This window comes from Galleria mellonella, unplaced genomic scaffold, assembly GCF_026898425.1.
Source record: "Galleria mellonella isolate WM207_F2 unplaced genomic scaffold, CSIRO_AGI_GalMel_v1 utg789, whole genome shotgun sequence".
Classification (NCBI taxonomy): domain Eukaryota; kingdom Metazoa; phylum Arthropoda; class Insecta; order Lepidoptera; family Pyralidae; genus Galleria; species Galleria mellonella.
In genome coordinates, this window is record NW_026442155.1 from 181,884 (window position 1) to 207,297 (window position 25,414).

The following is a 25,414-nucleotide window of genomic DNA, read 5'->3' on the forward strand; positions in this document are numbered from 1 at the left end:
TGCACCGGGAGAAGACGGTATACCGTATTCCTTTTTTAAAAATGCTAGCGATGCGACATTAATTTACTTTTTAAATATAATTAATTCCATAATTATTTCGGGAAATATACCTACTTCATGGAAGTCTCAGATTATTATACCATTTCTAAAGCCTCATAAACCACCTTCTGAACCATCTTCATACCGTCCTGTTGCACTTTCCTCTGTCTTACTAAAGCTAGCTGAACATTTAGTGAAGAACCGTCTAGAATGGTTTTTAGAAAGTAATAACTTACTATCCCCGAACCAGTTTGGTTTTAGGAAAGGTAAGAGCACCTTAGATAATGTGAGCATTCTTATTTCAGATATTCATATAGCTTTCTCACAAAATTTGTCAATCCTCTCAGCCTTTTTAGATATAAATTCTGCCTATGATAATGTAATAATTTCTATTTTAAAAACTAAATTACAAGCTTTAAATGTACCGGTAATGCTTTCTAATTTCATTATTAATATTTTATCAGAAAGAACAATACATATGGATCTAGATGAAGATACCAAATTATCTAGAACAGTTTGGAAAGGCCTTCCACAAGGATCTGTTCTCAGTCCAATTTTATTCAACATATACACATACGATCTAGAATCATTCCTTGATAAATCCGTCAAAATTTTACAATATGCTGATGATCTCTTATTATATTTTATTGCGAAGTCCATAGAATCTGCTTCTGCCAAATTATCTGATTCATTAGATTTGTTAAAAACGTGGTTAGATGCAAATGGTCTTAATCTTTCTGTAACCAAGAGTAGTGTAGTTTTGTTTTCAAGAATGAGATCACCGCAACAAATTAAGGTGCTTTATGATAACTCATACATTCCTATAAAGACTGAAATTAAATTTTTAGGTATCGTGCTAGATAATAAATTAACAGGTCTGTCCCACTGTAATTATATTTCCACGAAATGTGAGCGTAACCTCAACATTCTTAGGTGCCTTGCTGGAGTTTGGTGGGGAGCACATCCCGTTTCACTAAAACTTGCTTATAATGGTCTTATAAGGAGTGTCATTGATTATGGAACTTTTTAGTTAGCTCCAGGAAGTTCATTTGCTTTTAAGAAATTGGATTTAATTCAATCAAAGGCCTTGAGGATTATCTCTGGAGCAATGAAATCAAGTCCAATCAATGCTTTACAGCTCGAAGTCGGTGATCCACCTTTGGTTTTAAGAAGGCAATATTTATCTGATCGCTTCTTTTTTCGTTGTTTACAATTATCTGATCATCCGCTTATTCAAAAGTTATCTCAACTATATATCTTTATTTCGTCTTCATCTTATTGGAAACATAAAAAACCTCCATGTTTAATACAAAGTTATGAAAAATATAAATCCATAGAATCTCCCACTTTTACATCGTCCTGTTTTCCCATTTATAAATGCTCATATCAATCTTTAGTTTTATCTCCTAATATTAAATATGATTTTGGGTTATCAAAAAATGATTCAGAATTGAATGCCAAATTTATGTTTATAACTGACATTGAATGGAATGAATGGCACTACATCTTTACTGATGCATCAAAACCAGACAATAGCGGTTGTGTAGGTGTGGGTGTGTTTCATTCACAATTTAATATCGTTCAAAAAATTAAACTTCCACCGGAATCTTCAGTTTTTACCGGGGAATGCTATGGTATTTTAAAAGCTGTAGAATATATACTTTTAATGAAATTACATAAGGCAATAGTTTTCACTGACTCTATGAGCTCTTTGCAAGCTCTAGCCAAATATCCGTTTAAATCAAAACCAGTTTATCCCATTATTTGTGACATAAGACAAAGTCTTTATCTTTGCATGTTGAGAGGGTATTCCGTTTCTTTTGCCTGGTTACCAGGACACAGTGGTATTAGCGGCAATGACAAAGCTGACCTTATTGCAAGAGAGGCTGTAACTTGTGGTGATATGTATCCGTATCATAATTACTGTAGTGACCTAGCTTGTCTCCCAAAAATATATTTAAGGTATGCCTGGAAGGAATATTGGGAAAAAACAAGTACAATAAAAGGAAGATTTTATCGTCTTATACAACCCGATATTCCTTTCAAACCATGGTTTTGTAAATTAAAGCTTGGAAAGACCGCAACAACTATTATAACTCGTATGCGTCTAGGTCACGTATGCACACCTTCTCATTTATACAAGCTTGGTATTGTACAAAGTTCGTCGTGTAATTGCGGTGCTGAAGTGGCGGACTTGAATCATATATTCTTCTCATGTTCTAAATTTGACCACACCTCCCTTTTTAATCATCTCCGATCCATCCGTGTTCCATTCCCAACTTCTATTCTTACTCTACTTTCTTCCAATGATCCTATTATCTATAAAATACTATCTTCATATATATATGATAACAATATTAAGATTTAGTTATATTACATGAATACATTTATAGTTGCATCAATTGCTTTTCCTATATATTTATAAGTATATTCTCATATGTACAAGTATATCCTTCATATCCTATAAATATCCTAGACCTAATCCTTATCCTTTCTAAATTCGTTTGTGTTAGGTATTTTTATTACTATTATCGTTTCCCCGTTTTGTTCTTGGCAAAATACCCTAATATCGGGGTGAACGCCACAAAAGAAGAAAAAAAAAAAAAAAAAAACATTTCGTTCGTTTTTTAAACGTCAAATAAATACAGTTCAAAAGTCAAAAGTTCAAATAAACAATCACTAAGATATATATACGACTGTGTAAACAAGTTAATAAAGGCCATTTCTTTATCTTGTTATACTTAATACAGTAGTGCAGGTTTATTTAAAGTTTAAAATATGAAAGTATATAATCAGTGTGTTCCGTTAACTTTATTCCTATTGTCCAGTGTATACCCATTGGTACTCGGTATAATATTTCCCTATGTTTATCCTCGTTTAAAATTGGAAGCGACGTTGAGTAATGCCGGAGACCCTTTAATACTCACACCTTACCTAAAGAAGGGTCTAATCTCAGAAGCTCAGAACTTATCGCGCGTAACTTTAACAGATAAAATTGGTTTTGTTAGCTATGCCGGCTTCTTTACGGTTGAAGAATCCTACAATTCCAACCAATATTTCTGGTATTTCCCGCCGTTTTCAAAGGACGCAGCCGCCCCTGTAATTCTCTGGCTCCAAGGTGGACCAGGAGGTAGCTCTCTATTTGGTTTATTTACAGAATTGGGGCCATTGATTGCAAAGAGAGATGGGTTTGCTCTTAGAAAATATCATTGGGCTCTCAATCATCACCTTATCTTCATCGACAACCCTGTTGGTACAGGTTTCAGCTTCACTGATAATGAAAAGGGGTATTGTTCTGATGAAAACTGTGTAGCTAAAGGATTACATAGCAGTTTAGAACAGTTCTTTACTCTGTTTCCAAATTTGAAAAACAATGAGTTTTTTATAACTGGTGAATCATATGCAGGAAAGTATGTGCCAGCATTAGCTATGGAGATCCATCACCAAAACTCTAATGGTGGAAAGGGTAGGATTAATTTAATAGGACTAGCTATGGGAAATGCATATTGTGATCCTGTCCACCAAATAGATTATGGGAATTATTTATATCAACATGGATTAATTGACAATAATCAATTGCTGGTCTTTGAGAAATTGCAGTCTCAAATTGTTGCTGAAATTAAAGATGGCAACTGGCAACAAGCAGATTTCCTTATGGACAAGTTAATGGATGGAGCTCTTACCAATTTTTCATACTTTAAATCATTCACAGGATTTGAGGATTATTATAATTTCTTATATACCAAAGAGGATATTGATACATCTACGCTTGCAAACTTGTTGCAGAATGATAAAGTCAGAAGGAGTGTCCATGTAGGTGGGTTGCCGTTTAATTCTGGCGAGGAAGTTCAGATACATTTAGCATATGATATACTGAAGTCAGTCGCATCCTATGTATCGGAGTTGTTGTCACATTACCAGATCTTGTTCTACAATGGCCAACTGGATATCATTGTGGCTTACCCCTTAACGGAGAACTTCCTTCGTAACTTAAACTTTTCAGCAGCCAATGAATACAAAACAGCTCCAAGACATATCTGGAGAGTAGGTGACGACATAGCCGGATATGTGAAGAAAGCTGGTAACCTCACTGAAGTCTTGGTGCGAGATGCAGGCCACATGGTGCCGCATGACCAGCCGCGCTGGGCACTGGATTTGATTACTAGATTTATTAGAAATAAATTATGAAGGACCCAGTTAAATTAATAATTCTCTGTTGTAATTAATATTTTTTGTACATTAAACTACCAGTTATTTTTTAAATGTTTTTTTTTATGTATTTTATTCAAAATGTTGATGATCTCTCATTTATTAAATTTCTTTCCTGTTACGAAAGGTAGAGAATGAATGGATAGTGCAAGCTAGTGCCATGTTTTTTTTTTATACAACTTAGAATGCCAAACAAGCTGATGGCCCTCCTGATGGAAAGTGGTAACCGTCGCCTATAGACATGAGCAGTACCATGGATATAACAAAGTATATTGTTTCGCCCATGATACACCCCATGCGTTGCCATTCCTGAGGACTCGGGTGTTATTTCTTTGTACCCTATAAATTCACGCCATATCCCACCCTTCAAACCGAAACACGGCCATGCAAACACAACTGCTTCACGGTAGAAACACGAATGGGACAGAAGTGCCCAAGCATTCGACTTTTGTAGTTTCCCTCTGGTAAAGGTACACAGAGATTTACCTATCAGATATATAAAAGTGAAAAAGGTTACTAAAAATACTCATTATTTTACCAAACACTTAAACCATCAATATACCAAAATAAGTATATAAACCATTATATCCTGAAGGATTAGCAAGCTGAAGGTTGACAATGGGCTGGTCACAAAATTCAAAGAACCGATAAGCAATGGGGGAACATAAGTTCGATCGATCGAGCAATCCCATATGGGCAAATGCAATGAAGAATGACCCCCCCTTCTCCCTAGATAAATTGACAACCTCAAATGCATTGCAGGGAATCAGTGGATGCAGGTGGCTCAGGAATGTTCCTTATGACAATCCGTGGGGATGGGCTATATTTAACAGTGTCCATATAATAGTTGAGATGTTGATATAAACCATAAAGTAAAAATCTCTTTTCTCAGCTTAACTCACTATAATTCTTAAATCTTTTATTATTATTCTATCAAGCTATAAACAATATGCTTACAGAGGGGGAAAGGGATTGTTAGCAATGGAGTTTGACAGCCCCATTGCTAGCAATATGTCTTATTAGGTCGACCTCCACGTGGAAACCATTGTGAACAATTCTTATGGAATTCGTCACGATGGGCTAACTGACCTACTTCATCTTCACCTATCATCCCTCACTGGTGCCCCGCCGGTGTATACCGATAGCGCGGGTGGGGTCATTCCATTATCATCTGTTAAAAAAAATATGCTTACAGAGATATAGTCCTTTTATAAATATGTCAAGCTTATCCGTTATCTGTGTTAATTTGTGGACACAAGAATTAATAATAGGATTTCCTACACATAACTATGTATTGGAAAGAAGTTAAAATTCTTTTATAGTATAGGAAAATATATAAAACGAGTGAATAATAAAAAAATCGTAAAAGGAATTCAAATCTCATTTATTTTATAAAACTAATTAAAAATAAATATTAAACTAATTAATTACTGCTATTGTCGATTGCTTTACTATATTATTATCCATTGAGCACAGTGGAGAGTTGATTTTATATATTTTGACATTTTAATTGAACTGATCTGATACTGTAACCCATACAATTATATCAACAACTTACATGCTTATAATAATAACTAGCTGACTCGGCAAACGTTGTTTTACCATATACATTATTTCTAGAACTATACATGAAAATTTATCGTATTAGAATTATTATATTCGATTGACATCTTGCAACTCTATTGCGGAATATAAAAATCGCGTTTAAAAAACATCGGGTTGATCGTAAAAGGGTGAAAATTTTAAGTGGTATGGATTTTTCAATGCTAAATCATATTTAAATAAAAAAAATATATGTCAAAAAAATAAAATTTTAGGGGTGGGTTACCCTTATCATTGAGGGATATAAAAAATAGATGTTGGCCGATTCTCAGACCTACCGAATATGCGCACAAAATTTCATGAAAATCGGTAAAGCCGTTTCGGAGGAGTTTGGTAACAAACACCGCGACACGAGAATTTTATATATTAGATTAAAATTTGATTTCAACTTGCCATTTATAAACTGTAAATATCAAATGCCTAGACTGGTGTGTGAACCATAGTTTCAGATGTAAAATTGCATTCATTTTTTTAAAATTATCACTCCTTTCCATTACACTTAAATACTTGTTATCAATTAAAAAAAAAACCATGCGATTTGTCTTCTATATCTTGCCACAGATTCGTTATAAACGTTTAAAAATATTATAAATAACATTGTTACTGGGGCGATTCCGAGACGTCACTTCTCTAAACTTATTTCTTATTTTAATTTTATAGTTTCATAAAATTACTCCTTTGTAAACATAAAATAGGCCATTCCTTCCTTTTCCATGGGTAGTAAGAGGCGACTAAGGAAGGGTGAGGGACAGGCAACAGCGTCCCTTTAAAAACATCTCCAAAGCCTAACTGCGGTTGCCAATCCGCCTGTCAAAAGTGGCAACTACTGGCAAAACCCCCCCAAGGGGGAGACTTATGTTCAGCAGTGGACAGTTAAAGGCTGGTATGATACTGATGACTGATTTATAAACCATCATAAACTAGATTTATAAAAAATTTGACTTCTAATACATTGAAAATTTAGTTTATATTTGTTCTTAGAATAAAGATTTTACTGTGACATCATATTGAAATTTTAATTTTTTTTTTATACAACTTAGAATGGCAAACAAACTGACGGCCCACCTGATGGAAAGTGGTAACGTCTATAGACATGTGCAGTACCATGGACATAACAGAGTATACTGTTTCGCCCACGATACCCCCCATACGTTGCCATTCCTGAGGACTCAGGTGTTATTCCTCTGTAACCAGTAAATTCACGCCATATCCCACCCTTCAAACTGAAACACAGCCATGCAAACACAACTGCTTCACGGTTGAAACACGAATGGAATAGAGGTACCCAAGCAGTCGACTTTTGTACAAAGTCTCCCTCTGGTAATTGATATATTTAGAGGAATGCTGTCTTAGAATCAACCCCATTGTCTTGGACTCCCTATAAAACCCTTTTGGAATTTGGTGTCACTATTTATAAATCTTTTCCATATTCTATATCATCAAAAATGACATTGATTTTCTTTCACTAATAAAGGATTTCTAAAGGGAGACTGTAAAAGGAAAAATAGTATGCATGTGTACATCTGCCTTTTTTTTTATACAACTTAGAATGGCAAACAAGCTGACGGCCCACCTGATGGAAAGTGGTAACCGTCGCCTATAGACATGAGCAGTGCCATGGACATAACACGTTACTGCATAGCTGTATTCTCAGAAATAGCAATGTATGGAGTCTACAATATGCATAACATTGTATATACTGTAACATCCATAGTGTTATGGTTCACATACATATTTACACTTTTTATATTAAACTAGCGACACGACCCGGCTTCACACGAGTACAAAGAATTTTCTATAATAAAACATAGCCTATTTACTGGCTGATAATTTAATTTTCTATAGGTGAAATAATTTTAAATCAGTAGTATAGTTTTTGAGTTTATAATAGATAAACAAGCAAACAATCAAAATATATTATTTATATTATATTTGAGTAAATATTTAATTAAATACACTATCGGGACTAGGAAAAATTTTGCAGGCAAATTGTACCTACATATATACTTCTTTATTTTACTTGCTAAATTTTTCACTTCGCTAAGTCCGAATAATGTATTTAAATATATGCAAACAAACGTGAAAGTTTAAAATCAACTATAATTGAGTGCATTTGTCTGTAATCTGAATATAGATGTCAGCGATCACTTACTATTAAGATATTATGTCAGCGTGTTGGACACTCTTCAATGTTATATGTAGAAAGAGGACATATCGTCACCTCTATGGCAAATTTACGAATCTGCAGTTTTTTTCAAATTCGACATTTCTTTAAAAATCTACATTTTGCGTCATACTACTTATTGTGGCTTATTTTCAAATTTCTATCTCTAACGGTTGAAGAAATCGAGTAACTCGAATCTCCATATTTTTGTGATATACCCAAAGTAAACTTACTTGGCATATTTTTATACTATTTTCTATGATAAACACTTTAATTTGAAAATTTCAATAATTATTTTATCAATTTTTCAATCCTAATTTAGTTATTTTACATGAATGATTGCTTTAACGTTGTTATTTAAACTGAAATTCTCTCCAAAAGACGTGATTTATACCTTGGTATATTTACGAAAGTGGCACTTTCGTTAGTTTGCCAGATATTAAAATAAATGATTTTCTTTGGCAACTTACGAAACTGCCACTTTCGTAGATTTGCTGTTATATAACTCAATACCTAGGAACTCTCACGTATGAAGGTGCAAAGTAACGAATATGCATTTATTTCTGATACTTGTAATATAATAATAATTAATTAAGCGCATTCAATAAAAAACAGGATTTTAAAACTAAAATGTTAGCATGAAATTTTACAATAGTCTTCTATCAAAAGTTATTTGCATTCTAATGTTTTAAAGCGTTCCCCTGTAAAATGTATTTTTTTCAGTTTCGTAAATTTACAGTAAAGGTGACGATATGTGTGTCCGCCGGGAAGTACTGAGAGGGTGGATGCTGGCCCGTGGTCAGGCTAGCAGCGCGGTGAGAGCGTCGAGGAACTGCGCCCGCTGTGCGACGGGCAGCGAGATGACGGACGTGTCGGCGTAGTCCAGCTTCACAGACGCTCCACACCGGCTCGCCGCCTGTTCGAACGCCGCGCCGAACAAGCTGCCGGTACGATAAATACAAAAATAAATATAAATGCAATTACAAAGGAAATAAATAAAAAATAACAAATGTTTACATAATTACATTAACCGCGCTGATCCTACCACAGGGAGACTTTGTACAAAAGTCGATTGCTTGTGTACCTCGTGATGATGTGGATGTCGTTTTTCGTAAAATAAGTAGCCTATGTCCTTCCTCACGGTTTAGTGGTTTTGATGTAACAGACACATATTCCTTCACTGCTCTGCTCCTACTGATCGTAGCGTGATGTATACTATATAATATAGTATAATAGTATACTATAACCTGTCCAGGAGTAAGAAGAATAATTGTACCAAGTTTCGTTAAAATCCGTCGAGTAGTTTTTGTTTCTATAACGAACATACAGACAGACAGACAGACAAAAACTTTACTGATTGCATTTTTGGCATCAGTATCGATCACTAATCACCCGCTGATAGTTATTTTGTAAATATATTTCATGTACAGAATTGACCTCTCTACAGATTTATTACGCGTATAGATTTACAATTATTCGTCATTCTTATATTTATTTCTCTACCGTTGAATTGGATCCCCTTAACAAACATAGCTGTTCGAGAATTGTTCCTTAGCTTTCCACAAACAAACATAGCAGTTTGGGGACAGTTCCTGCGCCTTAAAAAGTTACAAGTATACGAACTTCCTGGGCTCCTCCTCGAAGTTGGGCGGGATGCCGAGTAATATGCAATGGTCGTGCGTGAGCGGCGCACTGGCCACCAGGGGGCGCGTGCGGGCGCGCGGCGAGGCAGCGCGGGCCACCCAGCGCGCCGCCACGCCCAGCCACAGCGGCCCGCGCACCCAGCCAGCCTCCGCGCTGCCCTGCAACCGCACACACACCATTTACAACAACGACATATATATACTGGGCACAGAGGAATAACACCCGAGCCCTCGGGAATGGCAACGCACGGGGGGTATCATGGGCGAAACAGTATACTCTGTTATGTCCATGCTACTGCTCATGTCTATAGGCGACGGTTACCACTTTCCATCAGGTGGACCGTCAGCTTGTTTGCCACTCTAAGTTGTATAAAAAAAGGCCGAATTTAGCCCACTTTAGGATGTTTTTAGTAAAATTTTTGACGGCGTATCTCCTCCAACGACAAGAACAGATCTTCGATCTCCGGTGATCGGTATTTGATCATCGGAGAGCGGTGACCGGGAACGCGTTGTCAGTTAACTTCGAAATGTCAAAGTCGAATTCAATATTAACATTAGTATGGCTCTTTTGGATGTCTTTTGAATTTGATGTCCCTTTCCCATTCATTTTTTAATTAAATAAAAATGGAAAAAAAAAACCTCACAAATACTATAGGTGAATGCTGGAAAGATATCGGTAATAGATAAGGATGAAGCCAAATCAGTTAGGTTTTTTTTTGATGGGTGAAAATGGTATGGTAACCCCGCCTGCGCTAACGGGATACGCTGGCGGCGCACCAGTGAAGGGTGATAGATGAGAATGAAAACAGGCCAGTTAGCACATCATGATGAATTCATCAGGAATTAACCATGATAGTTTCCAGGGAGAACCGCGAGGGGGTCGACCTGGTTAGGTATATTGCTAGCAATGGGATTCTCAGTCTCCATTACTAACAATCCCATTCCCCCCAATTAGTTAGGTTATCATGCGTAATAAATTGATTATAATATTTCTTCGGGGAATACATAAATAAAACCAAACCGGCGGTTTAGCCGAGAGGACTACAGAAGGATCCATTCTTTTTCAATAAATGAAATAGTGACCCTGTAGCCTTATCTGCTCCGAAACGAGTGAGGACCAGTGACGATTTTGCCACGTTAGAGAAAACGGTACCTCCTGCACGATGAAGTAGCTGAAGGGCCCGGCGAGATGCAGGCGGCGGCCGGCCAGCGTGGCGTGCGCCACGGCAGCCGCGGCCTGCAGCGCGGCACGCGCGGCCTGCAGCGCCGCCTCGCAGCCGTCCGTGTCGTCGCCGCCAGCACCCACGTCCAGCGCCCACAGTGCCTTCTGGAAGCCCACGCCGCGCGGCAGCGACTCCTGTCGTACACGCATTGCCACAAATAAAATCAACTTGATATAAGAAAGTTTTTTTTACGACACAGGGGGCAAACGAGCATGCGGCTCACCTGATGGTAAGTGACTACCGCCGCCCATGATCACCCACAACACCAACGGCGTTGCAGGTGTGCTACCGGCCTTTTAAAAGGGAATATGCTCTTTTCTTGAAGGTTACGATGTCGTATCAGTTCGGAAATACTGCTGCTGGAAGTTGATTCCAAAGAGTGGTTGTGCGTGGAAGAAAGAATAAATGTCACATTGTTCTCCAGAAAACACGTATTTGTGGTTCTACTGAACCGCTATCTATCCCGGTTCCAATACTTGGGATACGCAAAAGTATGCCTCCCTGAGTACGAGCCGGTATTTTTTTTATACAACTTAGAATGGCAAACAAGCTGACGGCCCACCTGATGGAAAGTCACCGTCGCCTATAGACATGAGCAGTATATCATGGACATAACAGAGTATACTGTTTCGCCCATGATACCCATATGTTGCCATTCCCGAGGACTCAGATGTTATTCCTCCGTACCCTGTAAATTCACGCCATATCCCACCCTTCAAACCGAAACACACCATGCAAACACAACTGCTTCACGGTAGAAACACGAATGGGACAGAGATACACAACAAACGACTTTTGTACAAAGTCTCCCTCTGGTATGTTGTATGCGACACTGATGATAAGACATTTTAATCCTATTTCTGGCAACAGCAAAAAAAATGCATTTTGTTTTGGCTTAAAAAAATATGAATCAAATGTCCAAAAACGCTATCGGGACAGCCCAGACCAATTACAAATAGATGGGTATAATGTAGAAAATGTGAAGACATTATGAAAAAATATGGTCTGAAGCTTTTATTCTTTTTACATTGGTAATTAAAAAACTATGCATTTTCTATTTTTATAAATAATATTGTGAAGTACTCGCAAGGTACACTGTACCAAGATGATGCAAGTAAAAGAAACCGATTTCTTTATGTCAGTAACTTAAAGTTAGCTAAAATAAGTTATAATATCTTATATTCACTGTAATTTGTAATGTAATAGAACAAAATTTCGGATTTTTTTAGATTTTTGTAATAGTAAAAATCAAGAACCAGGATTTTTGGTATTAAAGGGAATAATTACGAAATGGGAGTTTTACACTGTTCTGTCATGTGATTTGCTGTTTTTTGTATTTTGAATTTCTTCAATTAATTGTATTTATAATGGGATTTTACTTCGTCGTTAAACAACAATGATTAACATTTGTAACAAACGGCTTCAAAGAGTATGGGCTTTTTTTTTAGCCCAGTGTATCTGTTTCTATCCTCTAAGACAGTTTAAGACGAGATTAATTTGTAGGCGTCGATTCGGTGGTGTAGTCGGCGTGAGCGGGCGTGTACGCGGAGTGGGTAGTGTGTGGCAGTAGCAGCAACTCACGTGCTCGAGCAGCGCCATGAGCCCGTAGGCGAGGTCGAGCGCGGCGCGGCGCCGGCTGCCGGCGGCGGCGCGGCGCAACAGCAGCGCGGGCCGCGCCGCCGCCGGCAGCCGGCGCCGCGCCGCCGCCGCGCCCAGCGCCGCCGCCAGCCCGCGCCGCAGCTCCACGTCCATCGCGCCGAACGCCTGCCGCGCCGCCGCCAGCGGGTACCTGCGTCCGGCACGCGCCGCCAGCCCACACATTCTTACTCATCAACCTCTACACAGTTGCTAGTCCCCTGGTAACCATCGGGATTACTAATTGTCCACGACGGACCATCTAATCTCCATACTGGGGGGAAAGGGATTGTTAGTAATGGGGTCCAGTGGCCCCATTACTGGCAATACACCCTCTCTTATTTATTTATTTTATTACTCTTTTATTATTTATTTTATTCATAAATGACCGTGAATGAAGGACGATATAGCCATTGCGATACCAAATATTTATGACTCTGAGAATGTATATAATAAAGAAATTAATAAAACCGTATCTGATGTTATTAATTGGCTAGAAGAAAATAATCTAAAAGTTAATATAGACAAAACTAAATATATTCAATTTCATAATCAACGAACTAACAAAACATTTGACTTAATGATTAAACACAAAGATCAATTAATTAATGAATGTGACATTGTGAAGTTTCTAGGAATCATGTTGGATAATCACTGTACATGGAAACCACACATAAAAAACCTAAACAGTAAAATTAATAGTTTTTCCTATGTCTTGTGGCGCCTTGTAAATATAGCTGATGAAAGAACTGCTTTATTGGCGTATCATGGATATGTTGCTTCCAATCTTAGATACGGCATTTTGGTATGGGGAAATTCAACAGAATTGGAAAGAGCATTTATAGCACAGAAGCAATGTATTCGTGCTATAAACAAACTCACACCCAGAACTAGCTGTGTACCATATTTTAAAAAGCTGAAACTGCTAACTTTACCTTGTTTATATATTTATGAAACATGTAACTTTGTTAAAACACATACTTATTTATTTGAAAAGTATTGTAATAATGTCGACAATTATCGTGGAAGATATCCAAATAAGCTAATATTGCCTATAATGTTAACGGACCTATATAAAAGAAGTTGTTATCCAATGGCTATCCGGATATACAACAAACTTCCGACCTCTTTAAAGGAATTGCCATCGACACAATTTAAAATACAATTATTTAATTTATTAATTGACAAATGCTACTATTCAATAAGTGATTATATAAACGACGTTGAACTATAATTATTAGAAAACATAATATTTTGACAATACATACTTGATATAATTTTGACATTCGTCATGAATATATTGACAGTTTTATAACAATAATTTCATACTTTTATAATAATAATAAATGTATAATATGTAACTTTAATTGAATTATATAAAGAATAATAATAGATTAATTCAAATATGTATTTGCATGTCTGTAAAGACTAAAAGTGAGATCTATATAACATAAATAACCATACCATCTATTATGTACTACTTTTATAACAAATAAATTTCATTTCATTTCATTTCATTTCTCAGGTTGACCTCCACGCGGTTCCCCCCAGAAACCATCATGTTTAATTCTTGTCGAATTCATCATGGTGGGCCAACTGACCTGCATTCATTCTCACCTATCATCTTTCACTGGTGTCTCGTCGGTGTATACAAATAGCGCGGGCGGGGTTACCGATCCATTTTCATCCATTAAAAAAAAATCTCCATACTCACCTAGCAACCCTCACCGGTACCCCACCGGTATTTATCGATAGCAAAGTTACTATTTCATTTTCACCCATTGAAAAAACACCAGCCAACCGTCCTCACACAAGGGGGAAGAGGATTGTTAGCAATGAAGTTTGACACCCCCGTTGCTAGCAATATACCAAATTAGGTCGACCTCCACGTGTTTTCCCCTGGAAACCATCGTGAACAATTCTTGTTGAATTCGTCACGATGGGCTAACTGACCTGCTTCATCCTCACCTATCATCCCTCACTGGTGCCCCGCCGGTGTATACCAATAGCGCGGGTGGGGTTACCATTCCATTATCATCCATTTAAAAAAAAACTGGCCTCACACACACTTGCACACATTCATCTCCAGGGGAAAAACTACTTGTAATGAGCAGCAATGACACTAAGTTGTAACTTGTTTGCCATTCTAAGTTGTAAAAAAAAAACCACTAAACCTACAGTTTCTAAAACAACTGCGTAGAGATCGACCTTTCTTCTTCGCCTTACTTTATCGTAAACTATTATGCACATTTCTATTTTAGTAACATCTCAATGCAAGATACATTATGTATACAACTTAGTATTTTCTATTTTACTACTTAGTATAGGTGCTCAACAAATTGAAAAAAAAAAATTAAAATGGATGGAACTAAAAAAAAAACACCAAAAACAAGAATTAAAACACTCTAACTTAACGTTTTATAGAAAATTTAAAATGGATCCTGATAACCAAAAGGAAGACATACCCCATATCGGCCAGTAGCTGCCGCACCTGGCTATCTCCGGCGAGGGTGTGCAGCTTCAGGTGAGGGCCGAAGTCCGGCGAGTGACGGAGCGCCGCCTCCAGAGACCAGCTACGGTACAGCGGCAGCCACACATCATTTTCTAGTACGACAGCAGTGCCACACGACTGTAAAATACATCGATAAATATTGTATTGTATCTATTCCGGATGACTGCTTCGGCGCTGCATCTAATAGAAATAATGTTTTTGTCGAATGCAGTGTTATATTGAGGGACAATACTTTGTACAAAAGTCATTTGCTTGGACACCTCTGTCACATTCGTGTTTCAACCGTGAAGCAGTTGTGTTTGCATGGCTGTGTTTCGGTTTGTAGGGTGGGATATGGCGTGAATTTACTGGGTACAGAGGAATAACACCTGAGTCCTCAGGGATGGCAACGCATGGGGGGTATAATGGGCGAAACAATATACTCTGTTATGTCCATGGTACTGCTCATGTCTATAGGCGACGGTTACCACTTTCCATCAGGTGGGCCGTCAGCTTTTTTGCCATTCTTAGTATAAAAAAGTATAGTATTTAACTATCCACTGCTGAACATAAGCCTCCCCCTAGGGGTGTCTTGTGTCTAAATGCAGATGACACTCTGAACCCACGGAAGGACTTATGAAGCGGCCTTTCGCTGACCTCAATTATCGTTTGAGGGCATCGCTATGCGATTTGAACCTCGACTAAGGCCATCGTATACTCACGTAATCCTGGAATGTGAAGCTGTGGCTCATCAACGTTTAGAAATCCTCGGAACGGTGAGAGCGCTCCGTGAGGCCTGTAAACATCCCAGGAAGCTTCTGTGCTTGTGGGCGGAGCTGGGTTTGCTGTACTAGCTACGACTCATACGCACAACGGCCCAAATGAGAGGCTAAGCGCGGAAAATAGAGTCCAATTTCTATTACAAGGCCATCGTATCTCGATCCCTACCTGAAGTGGCAGAGGATCGTTTAGAACTGGCTGAAGTGCTGGAATTGAGCGCCCGGACACTGGATTGTGTGGTGGGGTCTTCGCCCTCACCGGGAGAATGGTATCATCACACGTGTATATGCCATAGCGAGGGTTTTTTTTTTTCAATGGATGATAACGGAATGGTAACCCTGCCTGCGTTAGCGGTATACGAGTGCGCGGCGGCGGCGGCGGCGAGTGCGACGGCGGCGGCCCACTGCACATGACATCTCTGTTCGGTGCGTAGTGTGTAGTGTGTAGTGTGTAGTGTGTAGTGTGTAGTGTGTAGTGCGGTGTGCTGACTACTCACCTGGCGGTGTGCGAGGCGGCGGTGCAGCGCGTGCGCGTCCAGCAGCGCGGCGGCGGGCGGGCGCGCGTGCGCGGCGGCGGCGGCGGCGAGTGCGACGGCGGCGGCCCACTGCACATGACATCTCTGGTCGGTGTGTAGTGTGTAGTGTGTAGTGTGTAGTGTGTAGTGTGTAGTGTGTAGTGCGGTGTGCTGACTACTCACCTGGCGGTGTGCGAGGCGGCGGTGCAGCGCGTGCGCGTCCAGCAGCGCGGCGGCGGGCGGGCGCGCGTGCGGCGGCGGCGGCGGCGAGTGCGACGGCGGCGGCCCACTGCACATGACATCTCTGTTCGTAGTGTGTAGTGTGTAGTGTGTAGTGTGTAGTGTGTAGTGTGTAGTGTGTAGTGCGGTGTGCTGACTACTCACCTGGCGGTGTGCGAGGCGGCGGTGCAGCGCGTGCGCGTCCAGCAGCGCGGCGGCGGGCGGGCGCGCGTGCGCGGCGGCGGCGGCGGCGAGTGCGACGGCGGCGGCCCACTGCACATGACATCTCTGTTCGGTGTGTAGTGTGTAGTGTGTAGTGTGTAGTGTGTAGTGTGTAGTGCGGTGTGCTGACTACTCACCTGGCGGTGTGCGAGGCGGCGGTGCAGCGCGTGCGCGTCCAGCAGCGCGGCGGCGGGCGGGCGCGCGTGCGCGGCGGCGGCGGCGGCGAGTGCGACGGCGGCGGCCCACTGCACATGACATCTCTGTTCGGTGTGTAGTGTGTAGTGTGTAGTGTGTAGTGTGTAGTGTGTAGTGCGGTGTGCTGACTACTCACCTGGCGGTGTGCGAGGCGGCGGTGCAGCGCGTGCGCGTCCAGCAGCGCGGCGGCGGGCGGGCGCGCGTGCGCGGCGGCGGCGGCGGCGAGTGCGACGGCGGCGGCCCACTGCACATGACATCTCTGTTCGGTGCGTAGTGTGTAGTGTGTAGTGTGTAGTGTGTAGTGTGTAGTGTGTGTAGTGCGGTGTGCTGACTACTCACCTGGCGGTGTGCGAGGCGGCGGTGCAGCGCGTGCGCGTCCAGCAGCGCGGCGGCGGGCGGGCGCGCGTGCGCGGCGGCGGCGGCGGCGAGTGCGACGGCGGCGGCCCACTGCACATGACATCTCTGTTCGGTGCGTAGTGTGTAGTGTGTAGTGTGTAGTGTGTAGTGTGTAGTGTGTAGTGCGGTGTGCTGACTACTCACCTGGCGGTGTGCGAGGCGGCGGTGCAGCGCGTGCGCGTCCAGCAGCGCGGCGGCGGGCGGGCGCGCGTGCGCGGCTGCGGCGGCGGCGAGTGCGACGGCGGCGGCCCACTGCACATGACATCTCTGTTCGGTGCGTAGTGTGTAGTGTGTAGTGTGTAGTGTGTAGTGTGTAGTGCGGTGTGCTGACTACTCACCTGGCGGTGTGCGAGGCGGCGGTGCAGCGCGTGCGCGTCCAGCAGCGCGGCGGCGGGCGGGCGCGCGTGCGCGGCGGCGGCGGCGGCGAGTGCGACGGCGGCGGCCCACTGCACATGACATCTCTGTTCGGTGCGTAGTGTGTAGTGTGTAGTGTGTAGTGTGTAGTGTGTAGTGTGTAGTGCGGTGTGCTGACTACTCACCTGGCGGTGTGCGAGGCGGCGGTGCAGCGCGTGCGCGTCCAGCAGCGCGGCGGCGGGCGGGCGCGCGTGCGCGGCGGCGGCGGCGGCGAGTGCGACGGCGGCGGCCCACTGCACATGACATCTCTGTTCGGTGCGTAGTGTGTAGTGTGTAGTGTGTAGTGTGTAGTGTGTAGTGCGGTGTGTGTAGTGGCGGTGTGCGAGGCGGCGGTGCGCGCGTGCGCGTCCAGCAGCGCGGCGGCGGGCGGGCGACTGCACATGACACGGTGCGTAGTGTGTAGTGTGTAGTGTGTAGTGTGTAGTGTGGCGTGTGTGCGAGGCGGCGGTGCAGCGCGTGCGCGTCCAGCAGCGCGGCGGCGGGCGGGCGCGCGCGCGGCGGCGGCGGCGGCGAGTGCGACGGCGGCGGCCCACTGCACATGACATCTCTGTTCGGTGCGTAGTGTGTAGTGTGTAGTGTGTAGTGTGTAGTGTGTAGTGTGTAGTGCGGTGTGCTGACTACTCACCTGGCGGTGTGCGAGGCGGCGGTGCAGCGCGTGCGCGTCCAGCAGCGCGGCGGCGGGCGGGCGCGCGTGCGCGGCGGCGGCGGCGGCGAGTGCGACGGCGGCGGCCCACTGCACATGACATCTCTGTTCGGTGCGTAGTGTGTAGTGTGTAGTGTGTAGTGTGTAGTGTGTAGTGTGTAGTGCGGTGTGCTGACTACTCACCTGGCGGTGTGCGAGGCGGCGGTGCAGCGCGTGCGCGTCCAGCAGCGCGGCGGCCGGCGGGCGCGCGTGCGCGGCGGCGGCGGCGGCGAGTGCGACGGCGGCGGCCCACTGCACATGACATCTCTGTTCGGTGCGTAGTGTGTAGTGTGTAGTGTGTAGTGTGTAGTGTGTAGTGTGTAGTGTGTAGTGCGGTGTGCTGACTACTCACCTGGCGGTGTGCGAGGCGGCGGTGCAGCGCGTGCGCGTCCAGCAGCGCGGCGGCGGGCGGGCGCGCGTGCGCGGCGGCGGCGGCGGCGAGTGCGACGGCGGCGGCCCACTGCACATGACATCTCTGTTCGGTGCGTAGTGTGTAGTGTGTAGTGTGTAGTGTGTAGTGTGTAGTGTGTAGTGCGGTGTGCTGACTACTCACCTGGCGGTGTGCGAGGCGGCGGTGCAGCGCGTGCGCGTCCAGCAGCGCGGCGGCGGGCGGGCGCGCGTGCGCGGCGGCGGCGGCGGCGAGTGCGACGGCGGCGGCCCACTGCACATGACATCTCTGTTCGGTGCGTAGTGTGTAGTGTGTAGTGTGTAGTGTGTAGTGTGTAGTGTGTAGTGCGGTGTGCTGACTACTCACCTGGCGGTGTGCGAGGCGGCGGTGCAGCGCGTGCGCGTCCAGCAGCGCGGCGGCGGGCGGGCGCGCGCGCGCGGCGGCGGCGGCGGCGAGTGCGACGGCGGCGGCCCACTGCACATGACATCTCTGTTCGGTGCGTAGTGTGTAGTGTGTAGTGTGTAGTGTGTAGTGTGTAGTGTGTAGTGCGGTGTGCTGACTACTCACCTGGCGGTGTGCGAGGCGGCGGTGCAGCGCGTGCGCGTCCAGCAGCGCGGCGGCGGGCGGGCGCGCGTGCGCGGCGGCGGCGGCGGCGAGTGCGACGGCGGCGGCCCACTGCACGCCGGCGCCGTCGCGGGACGCACGCCACGCCACCTCCAGTGCCACCATCGCGCTCTACACGCCACGCCCACAGCGGACAAATTACATTATATCTTCTATCTCAACAGATAAACAATTATAAAATGTATTTCTCATTTCCGAAAATCTCGGTTCTTGATTTTTAATTCCCATTTCATGACTTTCACTGTTGTAAAGAATCGGGAACTTCACGATATCGTACGACTTTACCGTCACGATACAATAGGAGAAGCAAATGTATGTACTTGTATAGAGACGCTTTTAAGTATTCGCTACGATAATAATGTGGTCGTGCACGGCACTACCGTAACCTTGCCGCAGCAGAACTAAACTCTCCTATAAATGTAAGTATATGTATTTGTATATATGTTATTATTATTTTTTTGTATTGTGCTTGTGCAGATACCTGTACTCGCTGATTCCTATCCATCTTCTAGGAGGATTCCCATAACTTTAAAAAAAAATTAAATACCCATGTCTTTTTTCAGTCGATTTCATTAGAATTTAATGTTTAAAATTTAAAAATGAGAGATTAAATATTAGAATATAAAAATTTCAAAAGTGATCTTATCGTTTTGAAATCGGTTGAAAAGAAATATGGTGCTGAACACTATTGCCAAACCATTTAATATTGTCTTTCATTGAATATATTTTTTATATTACAAAATTATAAAAAATAGTCCTCGCCATTTTTGGTACTTAATGGTAGACAAAAATTTAATAAGCCTATAACGGTAATCCGCCATCTTGAGTCTGCGGCCATTTTTAAACGTGTAAATCATTTTGACAACCATAATATGGTTGTCAAAATAATTTACACGTTATTTACAATTTATTAATTTACACAGGGTTAAAAATAATACAAATTATGTCTATTTGCGACGACGGCCATTATGCAAATATTACAATATTAAATATTTTATAATGTAGTAATATCAATAGAACTAATGGTTAATTTTACAATCAAATCAGTTAAAATGAATTGGTTCTAATTTAAGATTTTAACCAAACACACAAAGGAATATATATATAAATTAAATAAATATATAATAATAATAAAAATGGCGTCGACACTCCACGATATCGTGGACATCCACGGTAAAATATAAAACGTTCATTTGCACGCCACATCGTGGAAGTTCACGATAAATCGTGCTCGCTAAATAATAAAAGCGCCCAATGCTATTAAAACCTTCTCCATACAAATGCATCGAATACATTTTACTCACCTATTGTATCGTGACGGTACAATCGTACGATATCGTGAAGTTCCACGGAAAAGTATGAAAACGCCCTATTATCTGGTTTTTCAGTACTAGAGATCCCCGGGATTTTCGCAATTAGCGTCTCTCGATTCTATAATCTAGTAAGTACATCTTCATTGTCCATAGACAACAAAATAAACAAAAAATACATTATGAAGGTAAAACATAGTATTAAAATTAATTCCTTACTCATCCAAGTCCTATGCCAGACCTATAAAAATATATTTATATCAATGCATAGCCTTGAAAACAACTTTAGTTGCATAATTCCAGTTATTAATATTATAATTATTTGTTTGTTATCCAATAGCCAATCATCATTAATTTTCATCATCATCATCACATCATCCGTTAACTGTCCACTGCTGAACATAAGCCTTTCCCAGAAGGGGAGTTTCGCCAGCAGTTGTCACGTTGGCAGGCAGTTTGGCAACCGCAGTTAGGATTTTAGCGATGGATGTTGCTGCCCATCCCTATACCGTTAAGTTTCTTTACCATCCTTCAACTCCTGATTTTTTTTTGATGGGTGAAAATGGTATGGTAATCCCGCCTGCGCTAACGGGATACGCTGGCGGAGCACCAGTGAAGGGTGATAGATGAGAATGAAAACTGGCCAGTTAGCCCATCATGATGAATTCATCAGGAATTAACTATGATAGTTTCCAAGGGGAACCGCGAGGAGGTCGACCTAGTTGGCTATATTCCTAGCAATGGGATTCTTAGTCTCCATTACTAACAATGCCTTTCCCCCCTCAACTCCTGATTACTTCAAGATATGTCTTGAGTTTCATGTCGATTTTCATTCGACCATACATTGCACAGCGATCAGCATTACGATGCAGCAGAGATCTCTTCGTTTAGTAACTTCTGTTCACTCTTCCAAAGTGTATTCCTATTTCACTATACAAACTATTCGCCTTTGGAACTCTAGATTAGCAAAATCTCTTGCCTCATTCAAGAGGCAGGTAAAATCTCATTACCTATCTCTCTAATTTGTATTGATGTTTTACTACTTGTTATTTACTTTGACCTATTTAATATATTTATGTTTACATATGTACTATTTATAATTACTCCTCTCCATCCAAAGGTTGCTTGGAAGAGATCACTCTTATCGATAACGCCGTCCATTGTTTTCTCAGTGTAATATTTTCTTGTAACTGTTTGTATCTATAATAAGTTAACTATTGTAATCTTATGGAGGTAACAATAAAGAGTATCTATCTATCTATCTATTAAATATATTATAAATGTATGTTTATATAATTTACTTACTTTTTTTATGTTAATGATATTTAGAATAATACATATTTTATTTGTTTACTTTTTTGTATTTACCCTGACTAGCGCCATCTACCTTTCTCTCTGTAAATATACTACTATTTATGCCAGGTTGTCTGTAAGAGATTGCTTCTAGCGATAAGGCCACCTTTTGTATATGTACATTCTGTATAAATACTCTTTGTATACATCTCTACTGTGCGCAATAAAGAGTTTATTATTATTATATTCTGCTTTGATTCTAACAAAACCATTAGAGGTTTCAAAATAAATCGCGAATAGATAAAATACCAACCGGTTTCCCATAGTAAGAGAACTGTGTATAGTTGAACATGAGGGTGTGCCTCCTCTCCTCCCACGCGCGCCGCGCCCGTTTCCTCTCCACCACCGCCTCGAGGGCCTCCATACCACTCGCTTGCTCCTCGTTCTATGTTAAAAGACAGACTATTTATAAAGATTTTATTCCTACAATAAAAATTGTAAGGATTACAGGAATTTTTTTTATAAAACTTAGGATGGCAAACAAGCTGACGGCCCACCTGATGAAAACTGGTAACCGTTGCCTATAGACATGAGCAGTACCATGGACATAATAGAGTATACTGTTTCACCTATGATACCTCCCCCCCCATACGTTGCCATTCCTGAGGACTCCGGTGTTATTCCTCTGTACCCAGTAAATTCACGCCCTATCCTACCCTTCAAACCGAAACACAGCCATGCAAACACAACTGCTTCACGGTTGAAACACGAATGATATAAAACATTAAGTTATTTAGTAAAGATTTTTTTTTTCAACTTATTAACGAACTACCCACCAATATATGGGATAATATTACTATTAATAACACCAAGTGTAAATTAAAAAACTACTTCTTGCAAGATGTTAATACAAGTTGAATAGTCTCAATGTATTTAGCATTAATATAACACATAGGTTTATATTTTCTTTCTGAATGCTAATGTAACATATTCATTCTGTAATTCTGAATTTTTATATAGATAAAAAAATACTATAGTTTCTTTAGGACCACACTGTAGGTGTATTTTTGCAGATAAGAAAAAGAATTTTCCAAAGTGGTTTATAACTGACGAAATTATAAGGTAACATAAAAAAATATATACATACAAATCAAGAATGTCCTTTTTCAAGTCAGCTGATTAGTTGTACTTTATCAAATAAAAATATGTACAGCCAAAAATATAAGTTAATAATGCATCAATTGCCAAATATTACACATTTAATTCATATAGTATAACAATTTATTGTATACACATGCGAAATATCCTTTTTCTGATTTCTAAACTAAACAAATATATCTAATGAAAAGCATGGAATAGTTCACAAATGTATTCAAAAGACACAAACTGAAAAATTAAGAAATATATTAAAGCTAATGGGTTACCTGTATAGAAACTGTAAATTTTATAATCAATACATATGTGAACCATGCTTTGGTCTATTTAAAAAATAAAAATATTACCTCATCTTCATCATCTCTGAATATATCGTCAAAATTAGGAATGTTCTCTTCACTGTCTTTGTACACTATCCTCACCTGAAAACAAATTGTTACATATATATATTGTTTACTGTGATCCTAGCATAGAATATGCCACCCCTTCCATTCCCATGGTTGTTGTAAGAAGTGACGAAGGTCAAAGGATGGATAGCAGCGCTCTTAAAACATCACCAAAGCCTAACTGTGGTTGCCAACTTGTCTACCAAGCATGGCAACTACTTGCAAATCTCCCAATTAGAGGAGGCCTATGTTCAGCAGTGGACAGTTAATGACTGATATGATGATGTATTGTATCAGTGTATATATCAATAATTCTGTGTCTGTGTTTTCTAAAAGTAATTTAATTTAAAATAGGAATTTATTACTAATTTAGTACAAATTAGTATTTTATTACTAATTTCATTGAAATTAGTATTTTATTATTAATTTAAATTGGTACATACCTAATAACAGTAGTACTAATTACTAGTACATAGTCATTGTTAATAATCAAGTTCAAACCAAAAATAATAAAGGGGAGGGGAGGGACAGGATCAACCTGTTATTTGAATTTATATCTTAACCTAATATTTTATAATAATAATTTCATGATATTACTGTTTTACATTTTTGATGGTCTAAATCAGAGGTGTCAAACTCAATTTCGCAGAGGGCCATATATAAAAATTTTTATTTGTAGGTAGGCCAGAAAATAAAAAAAAAAATGAACTGAATTATTATGACATTTTATTTATTAAATTATATAAGTATATAATATACAGTTGTTAAAAATCATATCAAAGTTATAAAAGGTGGTAGGTAATTATGTTGCACTCGAGGGCCGGAAGGCGGCCTGTGGACCATATTTTTAACATGACTGGTCAAAATCATGAAGTAGATTTATAATAATATAATAATACTAATAATAAAAACAATAATCATAAATAAATACTAACCTGTCCATCACTGTAAACATTGCAAATATCTGTTGGTTTGTGTGAGTCTAAGACAAAAAATACAACATGTTCTTCAGGCTGCAAGATATCCACTAAATCGATGGTGCCACCGCAGTTCACCAGCACCACGTACTTTATTTCCTCATTATTCTCTTCATATGCCGACTTTAATTCCGAAATACCCCCCACAGGCACCAACGTGTATGAAATATTATCACATTTAAATAACTCCTGCAGTATTTTACACGTGCATATCGCGTCGACGTCGTAATGTACTAACAACAACACCCTCTGTAGAATAAATTTAATTTATTTAATTTAAAAAATTAAATAGTATTTGTAAACACTGTGTAAGTTTGACACATACATTTCCAAGTAAAACATCGTAGAAATCTGTTTTTATATCTTCTATAAACATTTTGAGGTTTGGTGGATGTCACCTCTAAAGAGAAGATCAGAACAACATTATGATTTTATTGTTATATTTAACAATGTGATGAAATTTAATATAGAAACAAGGGAAGGAAAGATGAAAACAATAAACACCTGTTCGGAGTGTCAACTGCAATAGTTAGTGTTGCCAATATCTAGTCATTTATTACAGCTAATCCGATTTGAAAAAAAAGTTGGCTAAATTATTCCTAGTCCGAAAATTGGTTTATCATCGTTACAATACATCGTTGAACCTACTTATGAAATAAAGTGCATATTTTTGGTAAAGTTTTCTTTTTAAAAAATATATCACGAATCAGCAAATAATAAAAAAAATATGTGAAGATATTGATATTGTTATCAATGGATTTGAAAGATAACTCTTTTAAATTTAATTTTTTGTAAATAAAAAGATTTTCATTTTGTTTCGACAAATCTCGATTTAGGGCTGTTTACGTTCTAA

General features: G+C 40.8%; 2 protein-coding genes across 2 annotated transcripts; one reads left to right on the forward strand and one right to left on the reverse strand.

The window, feature by feature from the left end:
• The first annotated feature begins 2,683 nt into the window (after window positions 1-2,683).
• LOC113515156 (venom serine carboxypeptidase-like) lies at window positions 2,684-4,302 on the forward strand. Its single transcript, XM_026899318.3, has one exon. It carries the CDS (start codon window positions 2,818-2,820, stop codon window positions 4,225-4,227), a length of 1,410 nt encoding a protein of 469 aa, XP_026755119.2. The 5' UTR covers window positions 2,684-2,817; the 3' UTR covers window positions 4,228-4,302.
• A 1,309-nt stretch (window positions 4,303-5,611) lies between these two features.
• LOC113515157 (cell division control protein 45 homolog) lies at window positions 5,612-25,112 on the reverse strand. The gene is given in 10 exon segments (XM_052901726.1): window positions 5,612-8,955; window positions 9,638-9,816; window positions 10,811-11,014; window positions 12,462-12,669; window positions 14,981-15,201; window positions 19,384-19,551; window positions 22,357-22,488; window positions 23,546-23,620; window positions 24,520-24,810; window positions 24,887-25,112. Coding segments are annotated over 10 exon segments (1,671 nt in total). The 5' UTR covers window positions 24,938-25,112; the 3' UTR covers window positions 5,612-8,813.
• Between the last annotated feature and the right edge of the window lie 302 nt (window positions 25,113-25,414).

Excerpts from the sequence above, each read along its gene's own strand:
- LOC113515156 (XM_026899318.3), top strand. The coding sequence starts at position 2,818 with ATGAAAGTATATAATCAGTGTGTTCCGTTAACTTTATTCCTATTGTCC.